The sequence below is a fragment of the Rhinolophus ferrumequinum genome, chromosome 6 (assembly GCF_004115265.2).
Source record: "Rhinolophus ferrumequinum isolate MPI-CBG mRhiFer1 chromosome 6, mRhiFer1_v1.p, whole genome shotgun sequence".
Classification (NCBI taxonomy): Eukaryota; Metazoa; Chordata; class Mammalia; order Chiroptera; family Rhinolophidae; genus Rhinolophus; species Rhinolophus ferrumequinum.
Window position 1 is genome coordinate 4,200,821 of NC_046289.1, and position 18,022 is coordinate 4,218,842.

At 48.7% G+C, this 18,022-nt stretch overlaps 1 protein-coding gene across 8 annotated transcripts in view; it reads left to right on the forward strand.

Annotated features, from left to right (window-relative positions):
• Positions 1-18,022, forward strand: part of LOC117023510 (wiskott-Aldrich syndrome protein family member 1) — a 37,822-nt gene that overhangs the window by 8,847 nt on the left and 10,953 nt on the right. For 3 of the 8 annotated variants that reach the window (XR_004423222.1, XR_004423219.1, XM_033108353.1), the window contains 2 exons: positions 8,331-8,457; positions 9,843-10,269. The exons of 2 other annotated variants lie outside the window; for them this stretch is intronic. Coding sequence is in view for 2 of the 6 variants with exons in the window: in XM_033108353.1 (XP_032964244.1) it covers positions 8,331-8,414 (84 nt within the window). In the remaining 4 variants the exon portion in view is untranslated. Of the gene's footprint in view, positions 1-8,330; positions 8,458-9,842; positions 10,272-16,217; positions 16,708-18,022 lie in introns of those variants that run through there. 3 more of the 8 variants (XR_004423221.1, XR_004423220.1, XM_033108351.1) reach the window with 3 other exon arrangements.

Consider the following 18,022-nt stretch of genomic DNA (forward strand, 5'->3'; position numbering starts at 1 on the left):
TGATCTTAAGTGAGTTTCTTCACCTCTCTGGGCCAGTTTCTTTATCTGTACAGTAGCAATATTACCGTTCAAGATTGCTATAACGTGAGTGAAATAATATATACAATGTTCCTGGCGTATAAGGGCGCTAAATCAATTCCCTCATCTCTTACTGTTTTTCTCTCCCCTCCTCCTCCCTCCCGAACCCCTCCCCTGTCATCTGGCCTCACAGAAGTTTCATTGTCAGTGAATATGCCCCTTTGATTTCATACGCCCCTCTTAGGAGGCCTTCCTCGGATCCAGCAGACTCTACTTGGTTCAGACTGTGCCTCAAGGAAATCCCAGATCCTCCCGCTAGAAACAATCCTTGTCCTGGTCTCCTGTTCCCCACAGCGTGGAATAGTCCTAACTCACGACTCAGGCAGCTGTCTTTTCATTACTTGTACGTAGTTCCTGCGTTGGAAGCTTCTGGAATGCCCGGGTGTTTCTTCTCCTTTTTTGTACTCCATGCTTCTGAGAACTCAGGGCTCGAACATACTGAGTGTTAAATAAATGGAGGTTTAGTTTGTTGGGGGCTGGCAGGACAGGAAAATGCTTCCTCACCGGGCTAAACAGTGTTGTCACAATCTTAAGGCAACGTCACTCCAGGAACTCTGCGTCTCAGCTTACTTTAACAGGTTTTGAGTGATACGAATTTGCAAGCAAATAAACAACTGTCTGGAAAGTAGACTCAATTCTAGAAAATTCATTTCAAATGGTGAAAAATCATCAATCTTGGAATTAGTTTATAAGGTGAGGGCAATAAAGAATATTGCTCGCCCTGGACTACATGAGAATGATGTATATATCTAATTATTTCCCAGAAGCATTATTCAAAAAGAAAATCCTTTAAGTAGACCGTGCTCTGGAAAGGTAATCGTATTTTAACCTGCTCAGATGAAGCGGACACAATCTTTGATCCAGCGCTCTCCAAGCAAAGGTTGTTACAAGTAAAATCGTGTTATAGCAGCTACCACCACAGAGTACCCATATAAAACAACCATTTCCTATCAAAATAAATGCCTCTTTGATTGATGTATTAATGCAGTGGGTAGCAGGTGACAGTGCTATTTGTGTTACAGGCAGGTAGAGGCGTTTTATAGATTTGCCCACATCTCTTCCAGCACTGAGTAGTAAGTCTGTTTGGACTCCGCTCATCCCTTCCCTTCCCCACCCCCCACCCCAAAACCATTGACTTCTAGATGCAGAGCTCGCTCGATGAGAGAATAGAACCAATCCAGTTCTGGCTGCATTGGGAAGTAGGAAGCCCTGTCCGGCACTGAGCTCACTATGTCCAAATTCGTTAGATCTCATCTCTTCCAGTGTTCAGAGTTGCAAACTAGCCACTGCTTGCTTTCACACAAGTATAGCTTTTAAATCATACTCCCCACTCTGGATTTGAACTGTTGTTTTTAGGATCCAGATTTAGTGACTGGTATGTTACATGCCAAATGTAATACGTAAATCTTCATCTTATCAGGTCTGTCTGTCATACGACCCTATTGAGATGGGGGTGTCTTGACTCATCCAACATGTTATCCTGCCAGCTTAATGGCAGCTAACTCTCAATGTAGCTCTTAAATAAACGGGTTGTATCATAAACACCTTCTCGAAACCGCCTAGAGGAACGATTGAGTACCTCACTATATGTCATGGATGAATGTGTGCATTTGTGCAGCAAAATGTATGGGGTGCCATGACATTCGTTGTTGCCTGGGTAACAGCTGCCAGAACCCAGTGCTCCTTCCTTCCAGAGCCCCACTTTGTTCTTGTCAGGTAATAGTGGAAATCTGACCCCTTGTGGGGTGGGGGTGGAACTGCCTTAGCTTCGGGGGGAAATTGGCTAAGCAACCGTATCTTCTTTCCTTTAGTCAGTGATTAATCGAAGAAGGAGTAGGGGAGAATGTGACCCAATTCTGGCCTGTGAAACGTGAACTAAAATGTGTTCTAGAGGCTTCCCTTCCCTAATAAAAGATAGAGCCTCAAGAGGAGCCAGCCCCTCTTCTTCCTTCCTGCCCCCAAACTGGCGTGATGGCTGGGGCTGTGGCAGCCCTCATAGGACGGAGGAAAAGGCTAAGAGAAGTGCAGGGTCACTGGTCAGACACTGTGGAGTGTGAACCGCAGCCACCACTGGGCTTGTGTAAGCCATTGTGGGGGCGTTGGGCGTGGTCCCGCAGGTCAGGCTGCAAGGAGCTCCCTTTGGGAATGAGGGGTACGGAGTGGGTGGAGGGGAGGGGGCATGCGCAGGAGTCCTCTTCTTGTGTCTGAAGTGATTCCTCGGTAATGCCACGGTCCATCGGGTGGAATCCATGGCCTTTTAGAAAGCTAGATTTTGTATGGAATGGTTTTCAATTTTGTAAATCGTTTTAATATAAAAACTCATAAAATAATAAGCAAAAATGTAGGACATTTGTGTACATTGTATAATCCCAACTTCTTGGGGGGAAAGGTATAGAAAAAATTGGAAAGTAAATAATGTAAAAACAATGTAGTTTGGGTCTGGGGACTAAGATTTGAGGTAATTGGTTTCTTTTTTTATTGTGGTAAGATACGTGTAAAATCTACCGTATTAACCATTTTTAAGTGCACAGTTCAATGGCATTAGGTACAGTCACAGTGTTGTGTAGCCGTCACCACCATCCATCCCCCAAAACTCTTCATCTTGCGAAACTGACATGGTTCCATGAGTCACTAACCCCCTATCATCCTCCCTGTGACCTCTGGCACCCACGGTTCACTTTCTCTCACGATGAATTTCACTGTTGTCCGTACCTCACTTGGATAAGTGAGTCACACAGTTTGGCCTTTTGTGACCGGCTTATTTCACTTAAAATGCCCTCAAGGTCCATCCATGTTGTAACGAATGTCAGAACTGCCTTCCTTTTTAAGGTTGAATAATACTACATTGTGTGGACGGCCCACATTTTGCTTATCCATTTATCAGTGGACACTTGGGTGGCTTCCACATTTTGACTGTTGTGAATAATGCTGCTATGAATGTGGGCGTACAAATAAACGTGTAATCAGAAAAAAGGTAGCAGGGAAGAAGAGCTTGTGGAAGCCAAATCATCTATTCTGAATTTATGCTGCTTTTCCCATCGTTTCTCATTCTGTATCAGAGCTTTTGGGTACTTCCGCCAACTGTAACATTTCCCTACCAGAAGGAAGAATTACAGTTGGAAGCTTTCTCCCCACTTAAAAACCTAATAGTAGTGACGTAATTAACCGTTTTCAAGTGCTGTACCTACTTCCTTCTTGGGTACAGAGTAAGTTCTTTAACGCCTCCTCACCTGGAGGAGACTGTGGCCTTCTCCTCTGGCTCTGAAATGTCCCTGGAGTCAGTCGCTGTTCCCATAGCCCCAGGCGTGTGTCTTCATTGTGCTGGGCCTTCCCAAGTCAGCTCTTGGGCGCTGGTCTCTTCTACTCAGAACTCCTGTGCAAGATGGCCCTGGCAGTCCCACCGGGCTTTCTGCATGTCACATGTGCCCGCCCCTCCCTGCCTCTCCTTCCCACGGTCTCCCTCCCCAAGCTTCTCCTCTGGGTGCTGGAGCCTTCAGCTTGCGCCTTCACCTGCCTGCTCAGTACTCTAGCTGGACGCAAGCCCTCCCTCTTCTGGCAACTCCAGCCCCCCCACCAGTGGTACTGCTGTTACCCAAGCTTCAGGCTTTGAATGTGCTTGTGCATATGTTGAAACCTCCCCCTTTCCTTCCCCCACCTTCTCCCCGCCTCTTCTCTCTATTATGTGTTTATATGTTATCTGTGTTACGTGAACCTGAGGAAAGGAAGCGAGGACACACACTCATTAGTTAATAATGGTTACCTTAGGCAAGGCAAGGGAGAATAAAGAATTAAAGACAAACTTATCTACTGAACTCTGAGCTAGTGCCCGGAAGCTAGCAGCCAGGAGGACAAGGGCAGGCCACATCTGGGCCCTAGGAAGGGGACTGAGAAGTGTATCAGGCTGTTCCCGAGTTGGAGACTGCTTCCAGAAGCATGGTATCTCTTTTATGTTTACAGTACACGAAACAGTTCTCATATGCGGGAGAAGGAACAGAAGCACTCCTCATCACTAATGTTTCTCACTCTCCATTTGACTGCAGCTGTGTCTCCCTTTCTCTCTGCACTCTTCCCCTCTTCCTGTTTTACTCTCCTTTCTGTGTCATCTCCCGACTTCTTCCTGTTTGTCACTTTTCCCATCCCCCACGTCTTCCCTCCCTCCCCTCCTTCGCTCAGCTCCTCTCTCTTTAATGTAGTTAGTGTATACATTTCACACTTGTTCTATTTATCGGCTGTGGCTTTATTTGTTAATAGAGCCAGTAGATGGGCTATGGTTTGGAGTTTTTTCCCCCCTAGAAAAATTCCAGCCTTTTTTTCAGTCAGTGGGCTTTTATTGATTTTTCTCACCATGGAGCAATGATCTACAGAAGAGTTCCCACCACCCTGCGTAATACAGGCCGGGGAAGGACTCCCGGAGCCTCTGAGCTGTGTGTGTGCAAAACTGAACCCTGGCCCGCTCGCCCATTCCAATGCTGCCATTTCTTATTTTCCCGCCACTGCCTGACCACCCACTGCATGAACCGAAACCTAGGAATCAGGTCTCTGCAGTTTTTCTCCACCCTCCAGCCTCTTTGCTGGGAGGGAGATGAACTGATGCCTTCTTTCCTGAGCTGGTTCCGGGACTGAAGAGACCAGCAAGATAAAAACTATTTCCCAGACACTATGGTAACTGGGCTTCTGGGTGAAAATTGGGTTCCTTCAGTCGGATGCCCAATTTCGGAAGGCTGGAGTGAAGTAGGCTTGGGAGTGTGCAAGTTGTGGATGAAAAAGAGGCTCTGTGATAAATCTGACAAGTCCACTGACTGAAAGTAACCTCACAGGGTGACTGATCACAATCCCTAACTGGGGAGGTCATGGTGGGCAGTCAGCCCCAGCCCATAACTCTCTTAGTAAAAGGCTCATCTTTGCCTTAAGCAGCTCTGTCCGTCCTTTGTGTGCATCTAGGTTCACACACCTTTGAAATGCCCAGTGATGTCTTTTGCAGACCCCTTGGAGGCATAACCACCCTCAAGGGAGCACATGATCTTGTTAATTGTCCTGTAACCCCATCCTGCCTGGTTGCTCCCACCTTCCTGCAATCTTCCTTCCAAAGTTCCAAATGTATAAAAGAAACTGCAAAACTGTCACTCTCCAGACCATTTGAGATCTTGCTTCCTGGTAATGTCATCAGTTAGGCTCAGATAAACTCTTACAAATTCTCTACAGGTTTGGATGTTTCTTATACCAACAAAGTATATGCAATGTGTAAATTACAGGCTCAGTTTACAGTAGGAAGTGACAGTTCCGGTTATTTAGTTTGGGCGCTCCCTGACACTCTCTTCCAGGTGCTGGGAGGCATGTTGCAGCCGCAGGCACCCTGCTCTGATCCCTGGGTCACCACCCCACACCCTGAAGCCATCCCGGCCGTGGCCTGCTTCCCGGCTTCCGGAGCTCCCTGACCTGTGCTCTTCTGGTGGCTTAACCATTCCTGGATCTCTGCCCCTTTGTTTGCAGTCTATCCAGTGATTCCGTAAGCTCCTAATTCCGTGTTAGCCCTTGTCAGTTTAAAATGTCACCACTGCAGAGAGCCAGCCAAGGAGTGAACGTTTGTTTCCCCCTCCTCCCAAATTCTCGCGTGGAAACTGAATCCCCAGTGGTATTAGCATGAGGTGCTATAAGGTCTTAGGAAGCAGAGCTTTGGGGTGATTAGGTCATGAGGGGGAAGCCCGTGAATGGGATTAGTGCCTCTATAGGAGACCCCACAGAGCTCCTCTGCTCCTGCTGTGAAGACACAGAGAAAAGGGTCATCTGTGACTGGAAGAGAGCTGCCACCAGAACCCAATCATGCTGGCGTCCTGATCTCAGACTTCCAGCCTCCAGGACTGGGAGAGAAGTAGCTGTTGGTGGTAAACCACCCAATCTGATACTTTGTCATCGCAGCTGGACTGGACAAGGCAGAGCCTTTCCTTACTGGGGCTGTTACCGTTCCCCTCCCCCACAGTACCTGTGTGCTCTTGGTGCCTCGTTTCTCCCCAGTGAGACTGAAAGGTCCTGAGTGCGGGTGCCCTGTGCCTCCTACAAGCCTGCATCAGTGCTGGCTGAATACAAGCCTGAGGAGTGGGTGGGGGCCGCAACGCCCAGCAGTGCACTGCAGGCTGTGTGGTCAGCCAACAGCTATCTCCAAGCCTCCCAGGGAGGGCAGAACTGGCACTGCCATTATCTCCTTTAACTTCAGCATGTAATTTACACATTGCATATGCCTGGGGTTGGCTTACGATGGCCAGGCCCCTGCCTCGAACCAGGTTGCTGGGTGGTTTTACAAGGTTCTGATCCCACAAACAGCCCAAACCTTTCATCCCGGAATTCAGGAACTCTATTGGGACCAGGGTCATGGGTGTGACTGTCCTAAGGGCAGATTTCTCAGCCTACCTGAAGGACAAAGAGTTTTAAATGACGTTGGAATGTGTATCAGCCTAAAAGTTGAAAGACAAGTATGTGCTCTTTCTGGAGTGGAGCAACTGTCTCAAGAGCAAGGGGAGGTGAGGAAGCCGCGGGATTTGCAGGACAAAGGGGATGGAGGTGACCCCCGGGCTATGACTGGGCAGTTACTTCCAGTGGGGATCTGCCCTGTTTGGTTTCATACTGACCTCGAAGTTGGTGGTAGACACAGAGCTGGGATAGAGTGTGAAGAAACGGAGATTGACGCCACAAGCAAGAGAGAAGTAAGCAGGCAGCCTGTGCTTGTGTTCACTCGTGGGCTTGTGGGTCTGTGGCTTTGGACCTGCGTTTCGGACCCAGCTCCGTCTGACTGTCCTAGTGTGCTGGGAAATGCTACAGGAGACAGCCTTGCTCCGATAGCGCTTTGACAGGATGAGCTGGACGTCTCCAGTGCCTGCCCCTCCAGCTCTCAAATTCTTTGCTTCTGTTGCTGCATCTTAAATCGGCTATCGGCCATCGGTGCTGGGAACCCACTAGGAAGAACCTATTCAGTCCTTACTCCTCACCTGCTGTGTGACCCTGGAGAAGTGACCTAACCTCTCTGAGCCCCAGTGGGGAAAGAGCCCTGGCTTTGAAGGGGGTTGTGAGACTGAAGTGAGGTTGTCACCTGACACGTCCTACTTGTGTCCTATCATGAGTGCCAGCACCTTTGTTTGGAAGCACAGAGCAAAGGGGGAGGGGCGAGCAGTAGCCACAGTCAGGGACCTGAATTCCTGTCTGCTGCCAAATCCGCGTGAGCTTGGCAAGTCCCTCTGGGTTGAAATGGACTTACATCTCATAACAAAAAAAAAAAAAAAAGCCACAACACGGCCCATTTCTGCTAGTTCCTAGGTGGGCTTTTGTCTGTAACTTGCCCTAGCACGTGGGGGTTCAGGACCCAGGGTGGAGACTGCAGAGCAAGGAGCACTCCTCAGCAGGACCAGGCCGGGATCTAAGCTGCTTCTGTGGTTGGGGTCATCTGGCTGTGGAGGCCATCATGGAGACGGCCATCAGTTGGGAGGCTGGTCACTAACCCAGGAGCTCATGAATGCCAGTGGACAGAGACCTCTCTCATCCTGTACCTTGCCACAGCCAGCGGAGCCCAGGAAATGCAGGAAACAGTACTTGACCCAGATGTGAGTGACGGGTGAGCAGGCAGTCAGTTGCACTGAAGGCAGGTCTAGCCCAGGCTCAGCAGGGGTGTGAGCAGGTGCTGTGCTGTGGCCAGGTGCTACTGCCTGCTGTGGGAAGCCGTGGCAGCGGGTGCGGGGGCTTTGGTGGGCAGTGACAGCTGGACCTGGCTGGGGCTCTGTCGGAGTGGGCCTTGCAGGTGGGTGCTTGGTAAGATGAAGAGGCGGGTAGAACAGCACTGGGGTGTAGCACTGGGAGAAGCACAGAATGGTGGGGGTTGGGAGCCGTGGAGACACGGTCTCGGTGCACCAGGACCCACCTCAGGAGAATTGTCTCAGGAGCATGGGCAAAAGAAGGGATTGAAGCTTTGTTCTCACTCCAGAAAGGCTTCAAGGAGGGGCTGTAGGCTGGGTGCCAGGTGCCCTTCAGTCATCCCTAGGCCTTGAGCCCCACCCCCACGTTTCAAGCAGCTCATAAGTGGCAGAGAATTCAACCCCACTTCTGGATATGGGGTTTTCCTCCCAGTGTTCAGTGTTACAAATATTGGCAAGAAATAAATTAGGGTTTTTTTCTTTTGGATGATTTTCAGGAGAGCAATTACAGGGTCAAAGCAGAGGAGCATTTCCTTGGATCTTCATATAAAGTTATCAAATTTTGCCCCCAAACAGGTGCATCAAGTTACAGGTCAGCAGCAATGGACCAGTTCACCTGAAAATGATCCCCCCTCCTCCATAAACACTGCTGCACCTTGAGGCTATGCCTTGTGCTGACCTTGACTTGCCCTTCTCCCTGCAGGTGAGCCCAGTGTGAGTGCTGTAGTACAGCCCAGGGCTCTAACTGGGCTTGCATCGAATTTAGGTGTCATGGGGGGGGGGGGGGCGGACTTTTTTGTAATAAGTCTTCCAGTCCATGGACATGGTATATCTTGCCACTTACTGAGGCCTCCTTATTTCACAACAGTTGTATGATTTTCTCCAAAGAGCTCTTGTATGTTTTATGAAGACCTATGTTTGATATTATAAGTGGCTGTTCTTCATTTCTAATTGTTATAGCTAGAATTTTTTTAATGTAATTTTTTTTGCATACTGATTTTTATATCCAGCAACCTTGCTAAACTCTTGTGTTGTAGTACGCGTACCTTATCTGTTGATTCTTTGACTTTTCTGTTATCTCTAAATAATGAGTTTTATTTCTTCCTTTGGAATCTTTAAACCCTTCTTTTCCTTGTCTTACTGCCCTGGCCAGGACCTCCAGTACAATTTGAACCCTACTGGAAGTGATACAGTGGGTATCTTCGCCATGTTTTCATTCTCACAGGGAAAGCTTTTAGTGTTCCACCATTCTAAGTGACGTTTCCTATGTGGTTTTGTAACAGCCCTTTATCTCAGAGCAAGGAACTCCATTTTGTTCCTAGTTTGCTAAGAGTTTTTCTCGTGATTGGATCTTGAATCTTATCTGCAACGTAAAGAGGATGGTATGACTTCTTTTTCCTGTAAAGTGATAGGTTTTGCTGAGTTTTCCAATTCTGAACCCGTTTTGCCCATTATCCTTTTTATGCATTGCGAGGTTCACTTTGTTATGTTTTACTGCAATTATTTTTTCTTTTTCACATTTCCCTTATCAGGTTTTGTCGTCAAGGTTATGATTGCCTCACAGAACAAGTTGGGCAATTCCCTCTTTTTTTGTGTTCTGAGTTTGTGTAAGAGTGGAATTCTGTTTTGTTTTTGTTTGTTTGTTTGTTTTTTATTGGGGAACAGTATGTTTTCCCAGGGCCCATCATCTCCAAGTTGTTGTCCTTCAATCTAGTTATGGAGGGTGCAGCTCAGCTCCAAGTCCAGTCGCCGTTTTCAGTCATAGTTGCAGGGGGTGCAGCTCACCATCCTATGTGGGAATTGAACCGGCAACCTTGTTAAGAGCTTGCACTCTAACCAACTGAGCCATCCAGCTGCCCCTCTGGCAGCTCAGCGGCAGCTTGTTGTCTTCAGTCTAGTTGTGGAGGGTGCAGCTCACTGGCCCATGTGGGAATCGAACCGGCAACCCCATTGCTAAGAGCTTGCGCTCTAGCCAACTGAGCCACCTGGTCTCCCCTGTTTCTTAAATACATATGAGAATCACAGGTGAAGCCCTCTGGGGCTGGAGTTTACTGTGAGAAGGTTGACTCCTGATAAACTTTCTTTCAGAAATCTCACCGATTCCTTCCCAACCTCCCAGAGGTTGGACCATCGAGCACCCTACGGGGCCACTGCCCCTGACCTCCCCAGCTAGTCTCTCTGAAGCTCCACTTTGTTCCTAGTTCTCCCCTGCTCCAGGGAGCCCCTCGCCCCCAGATGAAATCCAGACCTACAGTAAGACGCTCAATTGGCTGGCCCACCTGTTCACCCTTCCCTTCTGCTGTGCCCTGCTCACCTGTGGCACACCTGGGCTTCTGGTGTCAGAGCTTCTGACATGCAGAGCGCTACAAGTCTGTCCCAGTCTGACGTCTCGGCCACTAATGCCACCTCTAACAAGAAACCTGCCCCTCCCCTTTAGCTACCAGTCATTTCCCTCCTATAGCTTTCTATTTCTGCATATGATCAAAATTGCTTTTGCTTTGGTGAATAACTGGTGTACACCTGAAACTAATGTAATATTGTATGTTAGCTATATGTTTTAATAAAAATCTTTTTTTAAAAAAAAGAAGACACTGAGTAAAAAGAATTGCTTTGGGTAGAATAGTTCTGTACCCAAGGGAGTGTTCCAAGAGGGTGCGCATGTTTATGATCATTCACTTATTCCGTCAACAAACACAAGTGCACCAGGCACCGTGCTGGCTGCTGGGATATATGAGAACCAAGACAGACGAGTTCTAACCATTTCAGAACCTTCCAGTGAGCAGGAAGTAAAACAGCCTGCACCGTACATACGAGCATTAAAAACAAAACAAAGCAAAGCACCCAGAATCCCACTGTTAACGTTTTGGAGCATTTCTTCCCAGTTTTAAAAATGCACATAATCTACCCGAACTAGCTGCATAGGGACATATCACCTTACCTGACAGATGAGGAAACAGGCACAGAGCACTGACGCCAAAGGTCACAGGAATGGTCAGGCAGCCTGGCTGAGCACCCCCACCCAACTCCACACTCTCCCCCTTTAAAAAATAGAATGGGTCAAGCTGTGTCCCTGTTGGGGGGACACTTCTCTTACTACACAGGTCTTCCCTTGGGAACACAGAAATGTGCTAACTCTCCCTTAGAGGGGCCTGCTCATCAGTTTCCCCAAGGAGAGCCCCCAGGTCCAGGCTGCCTGCATAGGGGTGTCCCCAGCTCCCCAGTCCTGCCCCCAACCGGTTCAGCTGAGGAACCCTGGGCCATTCAGCCTCTTGGAGCCTCCCCCGACTCCCCAGGAAAGGGGACCCAAATGCCTCACTTCCAGGGCTATCACAGAACTGAAAGTTAGCCAGCCCTATAAAGTGCCTGGCATGGGGCCTGGTACCCCGATGATGCCCAGAGATGTTAGTTCCTTAGCCATCATCCTTCCTTGGCTCAGATCAACTCACGGGTAGTGCCTACTGAGTACCAGGCTCTTTATGTGGTGGGAGGATGCGGAGATAAAAGGTCAGTAGTTGTAGACAAGCAAGCCAACAGCCCAGGGTAGGGTGGTCGGTGCAGGGAGAAGAAGGTGCACAGGGTCTGAAGAATCCCCCCGAGGAACCTTAACCCATCGCCATCTGGGTCTAGGCAGATCAGTTGGAGCAAGCTAGGAGAGGCGTGAGAGGAAGAGGGGGAAAGGCAGGCTAAGCCGAGGGCACAGGCGGGGTAAATGGCTGGCGCAGAGGGAGCAGGTGGTGGAAGGCCAGGCTGGCTGGCGCAGAGGAGCCAGCTGCGGGGAGCGGAGGCGAGGAGGCCGCAGGGCTCAGGTCCGCAGGCCCTCGGAGCCTGGCAAGACTTTGTGTCTTTATCCCGAAAACGCCACTACGGGGTTTGAAAGCAATGCTCCGGCCGCTGGGTGGGCAAGGGAGGTGGGAGCGGCAGCCCCAGCGGGCCTGGCGGAGGTCCCGCGGAGCCCGAAGGGGAGCAATCGGTTCCCCGCCAAGGGTCGCCGTGGGGCGGAGGGATGCGCTGGGTGAGACTCCGCCTCCCTCGCTGGTTGGCTCGGGGCGGGCGCACCTGACCCGGGGTGGCCAATCCCCGCACTAGCAGGGCCTGTGTTTCCGGAGCCCAACGGGTCTGATCTTCCCGCGGTGCCTGCGCTCCCAGCTGGAACAGACGGCCCGGCAGAGGGCGGCAAAGGGCGGCTCCAGCCGCGGACACGCAATGATGGGGTGGCCCCGACGGCAGGTGGGCGATTAGCAATTACCTGGACGTCCATTTGACCAAATGATCAGTGTCTATGAAGCTCCTAGCACGTGCTTATTCGCCGAGGCCATCCGGCCTCCTGCGTCCACTAGGCAGTGGTCATTTCTTGTGTGGTCTGGCTCGTTCCCCGTGCTCTGCTGAGCCTCAGTGCCTGGCCCCTGAGGGTCGGGGTGCTTGCGAGAGGCCATGGGAGTTACAGGTTCCCTTCCCCCCTCCCCCTCCACCCCCAGTGATCCCTCGTCTCCCAGCATGCACTCAAGCCTCCTCCTGAAGCCTGTCTGAAGCCCGGGCAGCCGGACACCCCAACCACTCCCCGGGCCCCGCGCTGTTCTCTCGGCCTGAAGCATCGTTGTTTGGATACGTTTCTCCCAGAGGGCAAGCCAGGGCAGAGAGCTCCCTCCCCAGCCAGGGCCCCAGGCTTGTGGGGGATCCATCAAGGCAAGTTAAAGGACTGAAATTGGCTGGGACCATTGCCGGTCACCCACCCTCAACTGGCTCAGAGGTGTGGAGGGGGAAGCCTCTTGCCAAGGCTGGTGGTCCCTTGTGAGATGTGGGGGCTGAGAAGCCCGGATTCCTTATCTGGCCTCTCAGAACGCCCGCCTGTGCCAGTCCAGATGGGGACCCATGACTAAAGCTTCGGGAAAACAGACTCCCCTAGAGGGGGGCAGGTCCTGCTATGGTGGCCACTGACCCTCATGGCAGCAAGGACTTTGCCAAAACAAGGGATGTAAAACTGAATCTTACTGATTTGTCTGTTACAGCTTCTCTTCTTTAGAAGGTCAGTTCTAAAGACAACAAAGGTCACTGAAAAGGGTTCCTGTCCCCAATTCCATTTTGTGTGTGTGTGTGTGTGTGTGTGTGTGTGTGTGTATTGCGGGGGACAGAGGCTTCCCCACACCAACAAGCAATTCTCAGACATCAGTAGGGGGACTGAGAACTCAAGTCTGACATGATCTATCCAGAAATAAAACCAAATACCACAAGTAAAGGATTCAGTCCCACAAAACTGCTGCCCACTTCAGACATCTCGCTAGCCCAGGTTGTTAACCTGTGCTTCTGGCCAACTAGCTATAAATCAGAGGTTCCCACTGCTCCCTTCTTGGGTTCAATTAATTTGCTAGAATGGCTCACAGAACTCAAGAAAACCTATTTACTTACTCCATTACTGATTTATTATAAAGGACATTAAATGATACAAATCAATGGCCAGATGAAGAGACACATAGGGCAAGGTCCTCAACGAAGGAGCTTCTGTCCTTGTGGAGCTTGGGACACATAAAGTGGCACCTGAAAGCATTCTGCTTCCCTGATGTGGAAGATCTCCAAAAAGGGGCCAAGGAGCTGTCCGTGGGGTTTTTATGGAGCCTTTATTAGTAGCCAAGATTGACTAATTCCTTGGCCAATGGCAATTGAACTCCATCTTAGCCCCTCCCTTCCCTGGAGGTCATGGGTTGGGACTGAAAGTTCCAAACCTCTAATGACATGATTGGTTCTGGCAATCAGCCCTCATCCTTGGGTGGGGTCTAAAAGTCACCTCATTAACATAACAAAGGACACCTTTGTCACTCTCAACACTTAGGAAATTCCAAGGGTTTTGGGATCTATGAGCCAGGAACTGGATGTAGACCAAATATCTTATAAATCACAATATCTCAGGTATTTAGTGAAAAGTCTGCCTCTATTATTGTTTTCTTTAGTGTATTTGTATTTTCTTTCTTTTCTTGACTGGATCAACTACTGATTTAGCTATTTTTCATTTTTAAAAATGTATTTTTACTGGATTTATCTTATTTAGATTAGTTCTGTTTTTTTCTGTCATCATTTTACACTTTTTTATTATTTCTATCCTGTTTCTGTTTTGTTGTTGTTTACCTCTATCTTGAGATAGATACTTAGTTCATTAATTTTTCATTCATCCTTATTAATATAAGCATTTAAAGCTATGAATTTCCCTCTGAGTACTGCTTTAGCTGTTTACCTTAGGTATGATATGCAGTGTTTCAATTATGATTATTTTCCAAATATTCTGAAAATTCAACTTGATTTCTGACCCAAAACAATTTAAGAGTTTTTAAATTTACAGGCTCTTTCATGTTTTGTAGTTTGGTAATTAATTTCTGGTTTGATTTACATTGTAATTGGAGAATGTTGTCCTACATCTACTTTTTGGAATATATTGGTTTTTAAAACAATGGTTTAATAAGTCAATCTTGGTGAATGTTCAGGTGTCCATCTGCAAAGGAACAGTCTGTTTTTTAGGGTAGAGAGTTTAATGTAAATTAATTACATCTATCTCAATAATTATGTTATTAGGTCTCCTCTAATCTTACTTGATTTTTTTGTACACATATCTGTGAGAGATGAATTAAAATTTCCTACTACAGTTGTGTTTTTTACTTTTTCTCCTTATATTTCTTTCATTGTATAAATGCAGATACTGTGTTATTTGATGCTCTCAAATGACCTCAAAAAGAGTCTGGGGGCTTTGCTAGAAATAAATGATAAAGGTTTATTCAAGGTCCTTACAGTTTGCAAACTGGAAACACAGCTAAGCAAAAACCCAGAAGTGTTTCAAAGAAGAAAGAAAAATTGAGTTCTTAAAGTAAAAAGTAAATTCTTGAGAATTTTCAGTGCTGTCCTCTTAACCCTAGAATTGGTCGAGGATGGTTATCAGTCAGATGTCAGGCATGGATGCCAGATGGTCTGGATATGTGAGTCCTTTGGAGGGTAATCAGTGTTATCTGGAGGTTTGATGTGCAGGTATATCCAAGCATTGACGCAGGACTGGAAAGTTTAAAGGTTTAAGTTCCCAGGCTAGTTAAAACAAGAATAGGATCGTTTCCTCATGCCTCAACCTCCTTGATTTTGGTAATTTAGCAGCTTGACTAGAGTGACTCCATTTTATTTTTTCACTCTGTTCCTTAATGCATAAATATTACCGCATGCTATTTGGTACATAGTAGACACATGATGCCTTCCTTGTTACTTGCATTCATTTTCATTATATAAAGTGCTCCTCTTGACCCCATCTAATGTTTTGCCTTGAACCTGACTCCTGCTTTCTGTTGGCATTTGCCTGTTAACCTCTTGCACCATCCTTTTATTTTCATTCTTTCCGAGTCTTCTTGTTTGGGGAGTGTCTTGCCTCCAGCTTAGTGTTGAATGTGAACCATCTCACAGGCATTTCCCTTCACAGTTGAGTTAACATGCAAAGATCACTGTGACAAATCTTAGTCTCAATGAAGTCATCTTATTTTATACTTTTTATTTTTGTAGGTTATAAAATATTTGCTTAATTTGGGTGCAAGTGTTTCTTCTGATATTTTAGAAATTTTGTAGCTGTGTATTTGTGGTTGCCTTTCTAATTTTACATAACACACTTAATCCTTTATTTCTCTAAAGAGTATCTGTTAACTCCCAACTCTGAGTAATAATGACACTATTGGTTTTTCTTCCTCTTTCCTTCCCTCTACCATCCTTATCACAATATAATTTTAAATGAAAACTAACATCAGGATAAATACATTAGTTTGTATCATATACATATGTATTTCTTTTCTTGTGTCTAAGATGTCATTGATTTTCACATGCTCCACTGATGTAGTAATAGCTTTTTGAATGGAAACAAAGCTGCCCCATCCCATAGTCCCTGTAGACGGCTAACATTGGTCGAGCTTGAGATGGAACTCAAGGACATCTAGATTTTCTTCCCTCTGACCCTATGTTCCTGCCCAGGCTGCCCGCCAGAGTCCTTGCCCTCACCAGGGCCGCTTGGAGGAGGCATCCAGTGTCTTTGCCACTGATCACAGCCCTGAGTGTTTCAGCAGGAACCACCTGGGTGGAGGGCCTCGGGCTGTGTCACCCTGGATTCCAGGCGGCACAAGGCTCTGTACCTAGGTTGATGACGTCAGATCCGTCCTCCATGCTGCTCCTTTCTCCAGCCTCTTCTGTGAATCTGGGCCTGGCTGACAGTAGCTCAAAAACAAGTCATATTTGATATCCTCTTATTCAAGCATTCTGGAAGTTTCTGAGGACTCCAGAATTCCCAGAAGGACCCAGCATTGCCCAGTGCCAAGTCGTGGCTGTGCCAGTTACGCCCCCCCCCCCCGCGCCCCCCCCCCCCCCCGCTGAGCCTCCTGTAGCGCCTGTGCATCGCCCCCCCTCGCCCCCTACAGGGCACCCTGATCCCAACCACACTTTGAACTTGCCCCTCTCCAGGCTTTTGCTTCTGCTGATCCTTCCACCTGGGCTGCCGTCCTCCCGCCAGTGTTTGCTGGTCTAGAGCTCCCCGGTTCTCTAAGACTCAGCCTGAACCTCAGCGCCGCTGGCCGCCTCGGTCCCTCCCTCCTCCACCCCGCACAGCCAGGTGGCTCCATCCTCTGCCTCACGTCTCTGCCTCTCCTCCCAGAGCCGGAGTGGCCACAGAGCTTTCTAGGAAGGTCTTTGGAGTCAGACAAGACCCACTTCCACCAAACTGCCGTTCCCCTGTTTGTAAAATGGGGATAGTGATGAAGATTCGCTGCGGTAAGAATGGATGGGGAGAGCTACTGCCTGGAGCCTGGGCACCTACCACGTGACCACCCTGTGCTTGGCCCTGGGACACAGCGGCAGAGCCAGCCCTGCCTGTCAGCGTGGAAGGGCTCGAAAATGAGCAACCCTCATTAACACTAGTGGTATGTTGTTACTATATTAGCTTTATTGGTGTATTTACATTAAAGTACAAAATCTTATGTGAGCAAGCAGATGAATTTTTCCATGTGTCCACACTGTGGCTCTATGCAGACCAAGTCATAGGACAGTTCAGCCCCCAGGGGTCCCCACCTAGGGCAACTACTATTTTGACTTTTACCACCATAGATCAATTTTGCCTGTTTTTTGTACTTTATATAAAGGGAATCATGCAGTATGTGCTCTCTTGGGTCATTTCTTTCACCTACATTATTATGTTATTTGTCCATATGTTGTTGTAATAATAATAAGAATAGTAATATCCCTATCCCCCAGGGCCTGGCACATGACAAATGGTTAGTTAATAGTGTGTCTTGGTTGAGGGAACTTGACCTGTTCAGCTCTTTTTTTACGAGAATGTGACCTGAGTCGAATCCATTGTTGAAAAAGGCACCGAAGGTGCAAATCAGGGCAGCAGAGAACTCCAAGGAGTTCATTTTACAGGTCGTTGGCATTGTGGTTTGGTTTGGCTGTTTATACATGCTTTTGGCAGTGTCCTGAGGTCACCTCGGGCTGGTGGCTGTGGTCCTCCCTTGGGGTCACTGGGCTCTGCCCATCCACCCTTCCCTGGTCCACCCTCCTTGCCTAGCCCCAGTGTCTCCATCAGTCAGTGGAGCCCCCCTCTTGTCCTCTGTGGTCTGGGGTGGGCACCAGGAGGTAGGACATGCAAAGCGCCACTGAGCCTGGTCTTGAAGGGAGAAAGCATCCCTCATCCTGCTTCAAAGCCCCCAGGGAGAACTCTCTGGGCCGGTGTCTTAGCCCAGAGGCTCCCAGGGGGTGGGTTCCCATTGGTCCCAAAATCACTTCTGTGCAAAGGCGACTCCTGGAGGGTCAGGCCATGGCTGCTGTTCCCAGCATCCCTTCCACAGACAGGAAACCAAGGCTCTAGTGCAGGCTGAGTGTTTACCCAGTGAGTGGATGAGGACTGCACTCCGCCTGCACCTATTAGGTGCCTACTGTGTGCCCTGAGTTGGCACTGAGGACCCAGAGATAAGCCAACCTGCCCAGGCCAAACCACGTTTAGGGGAGGGGTCTGGAAAGCCTCACCAAGTAGGTGGCCACTGAAGGATGAAGTGGCCCTTTGCCAGGCCCGAGTGAGGGAGCTGCAGGCAGAGGGAATCTCTAAGCCGTGTGCCCATGGTGAAGGGCAGAGCCTCGGCTTCATCGATGAGAGGAGCATTCAGGAAAGAGGCTTGGCTGGAGCCGCTCCAAGACGCTGCTGGGGTGGTGCTAGTGAACCCTGAGACCCGCCCTGAGCAGGGCGGGAACCGACTCTAGGCCTTCCTTCCCTTCCA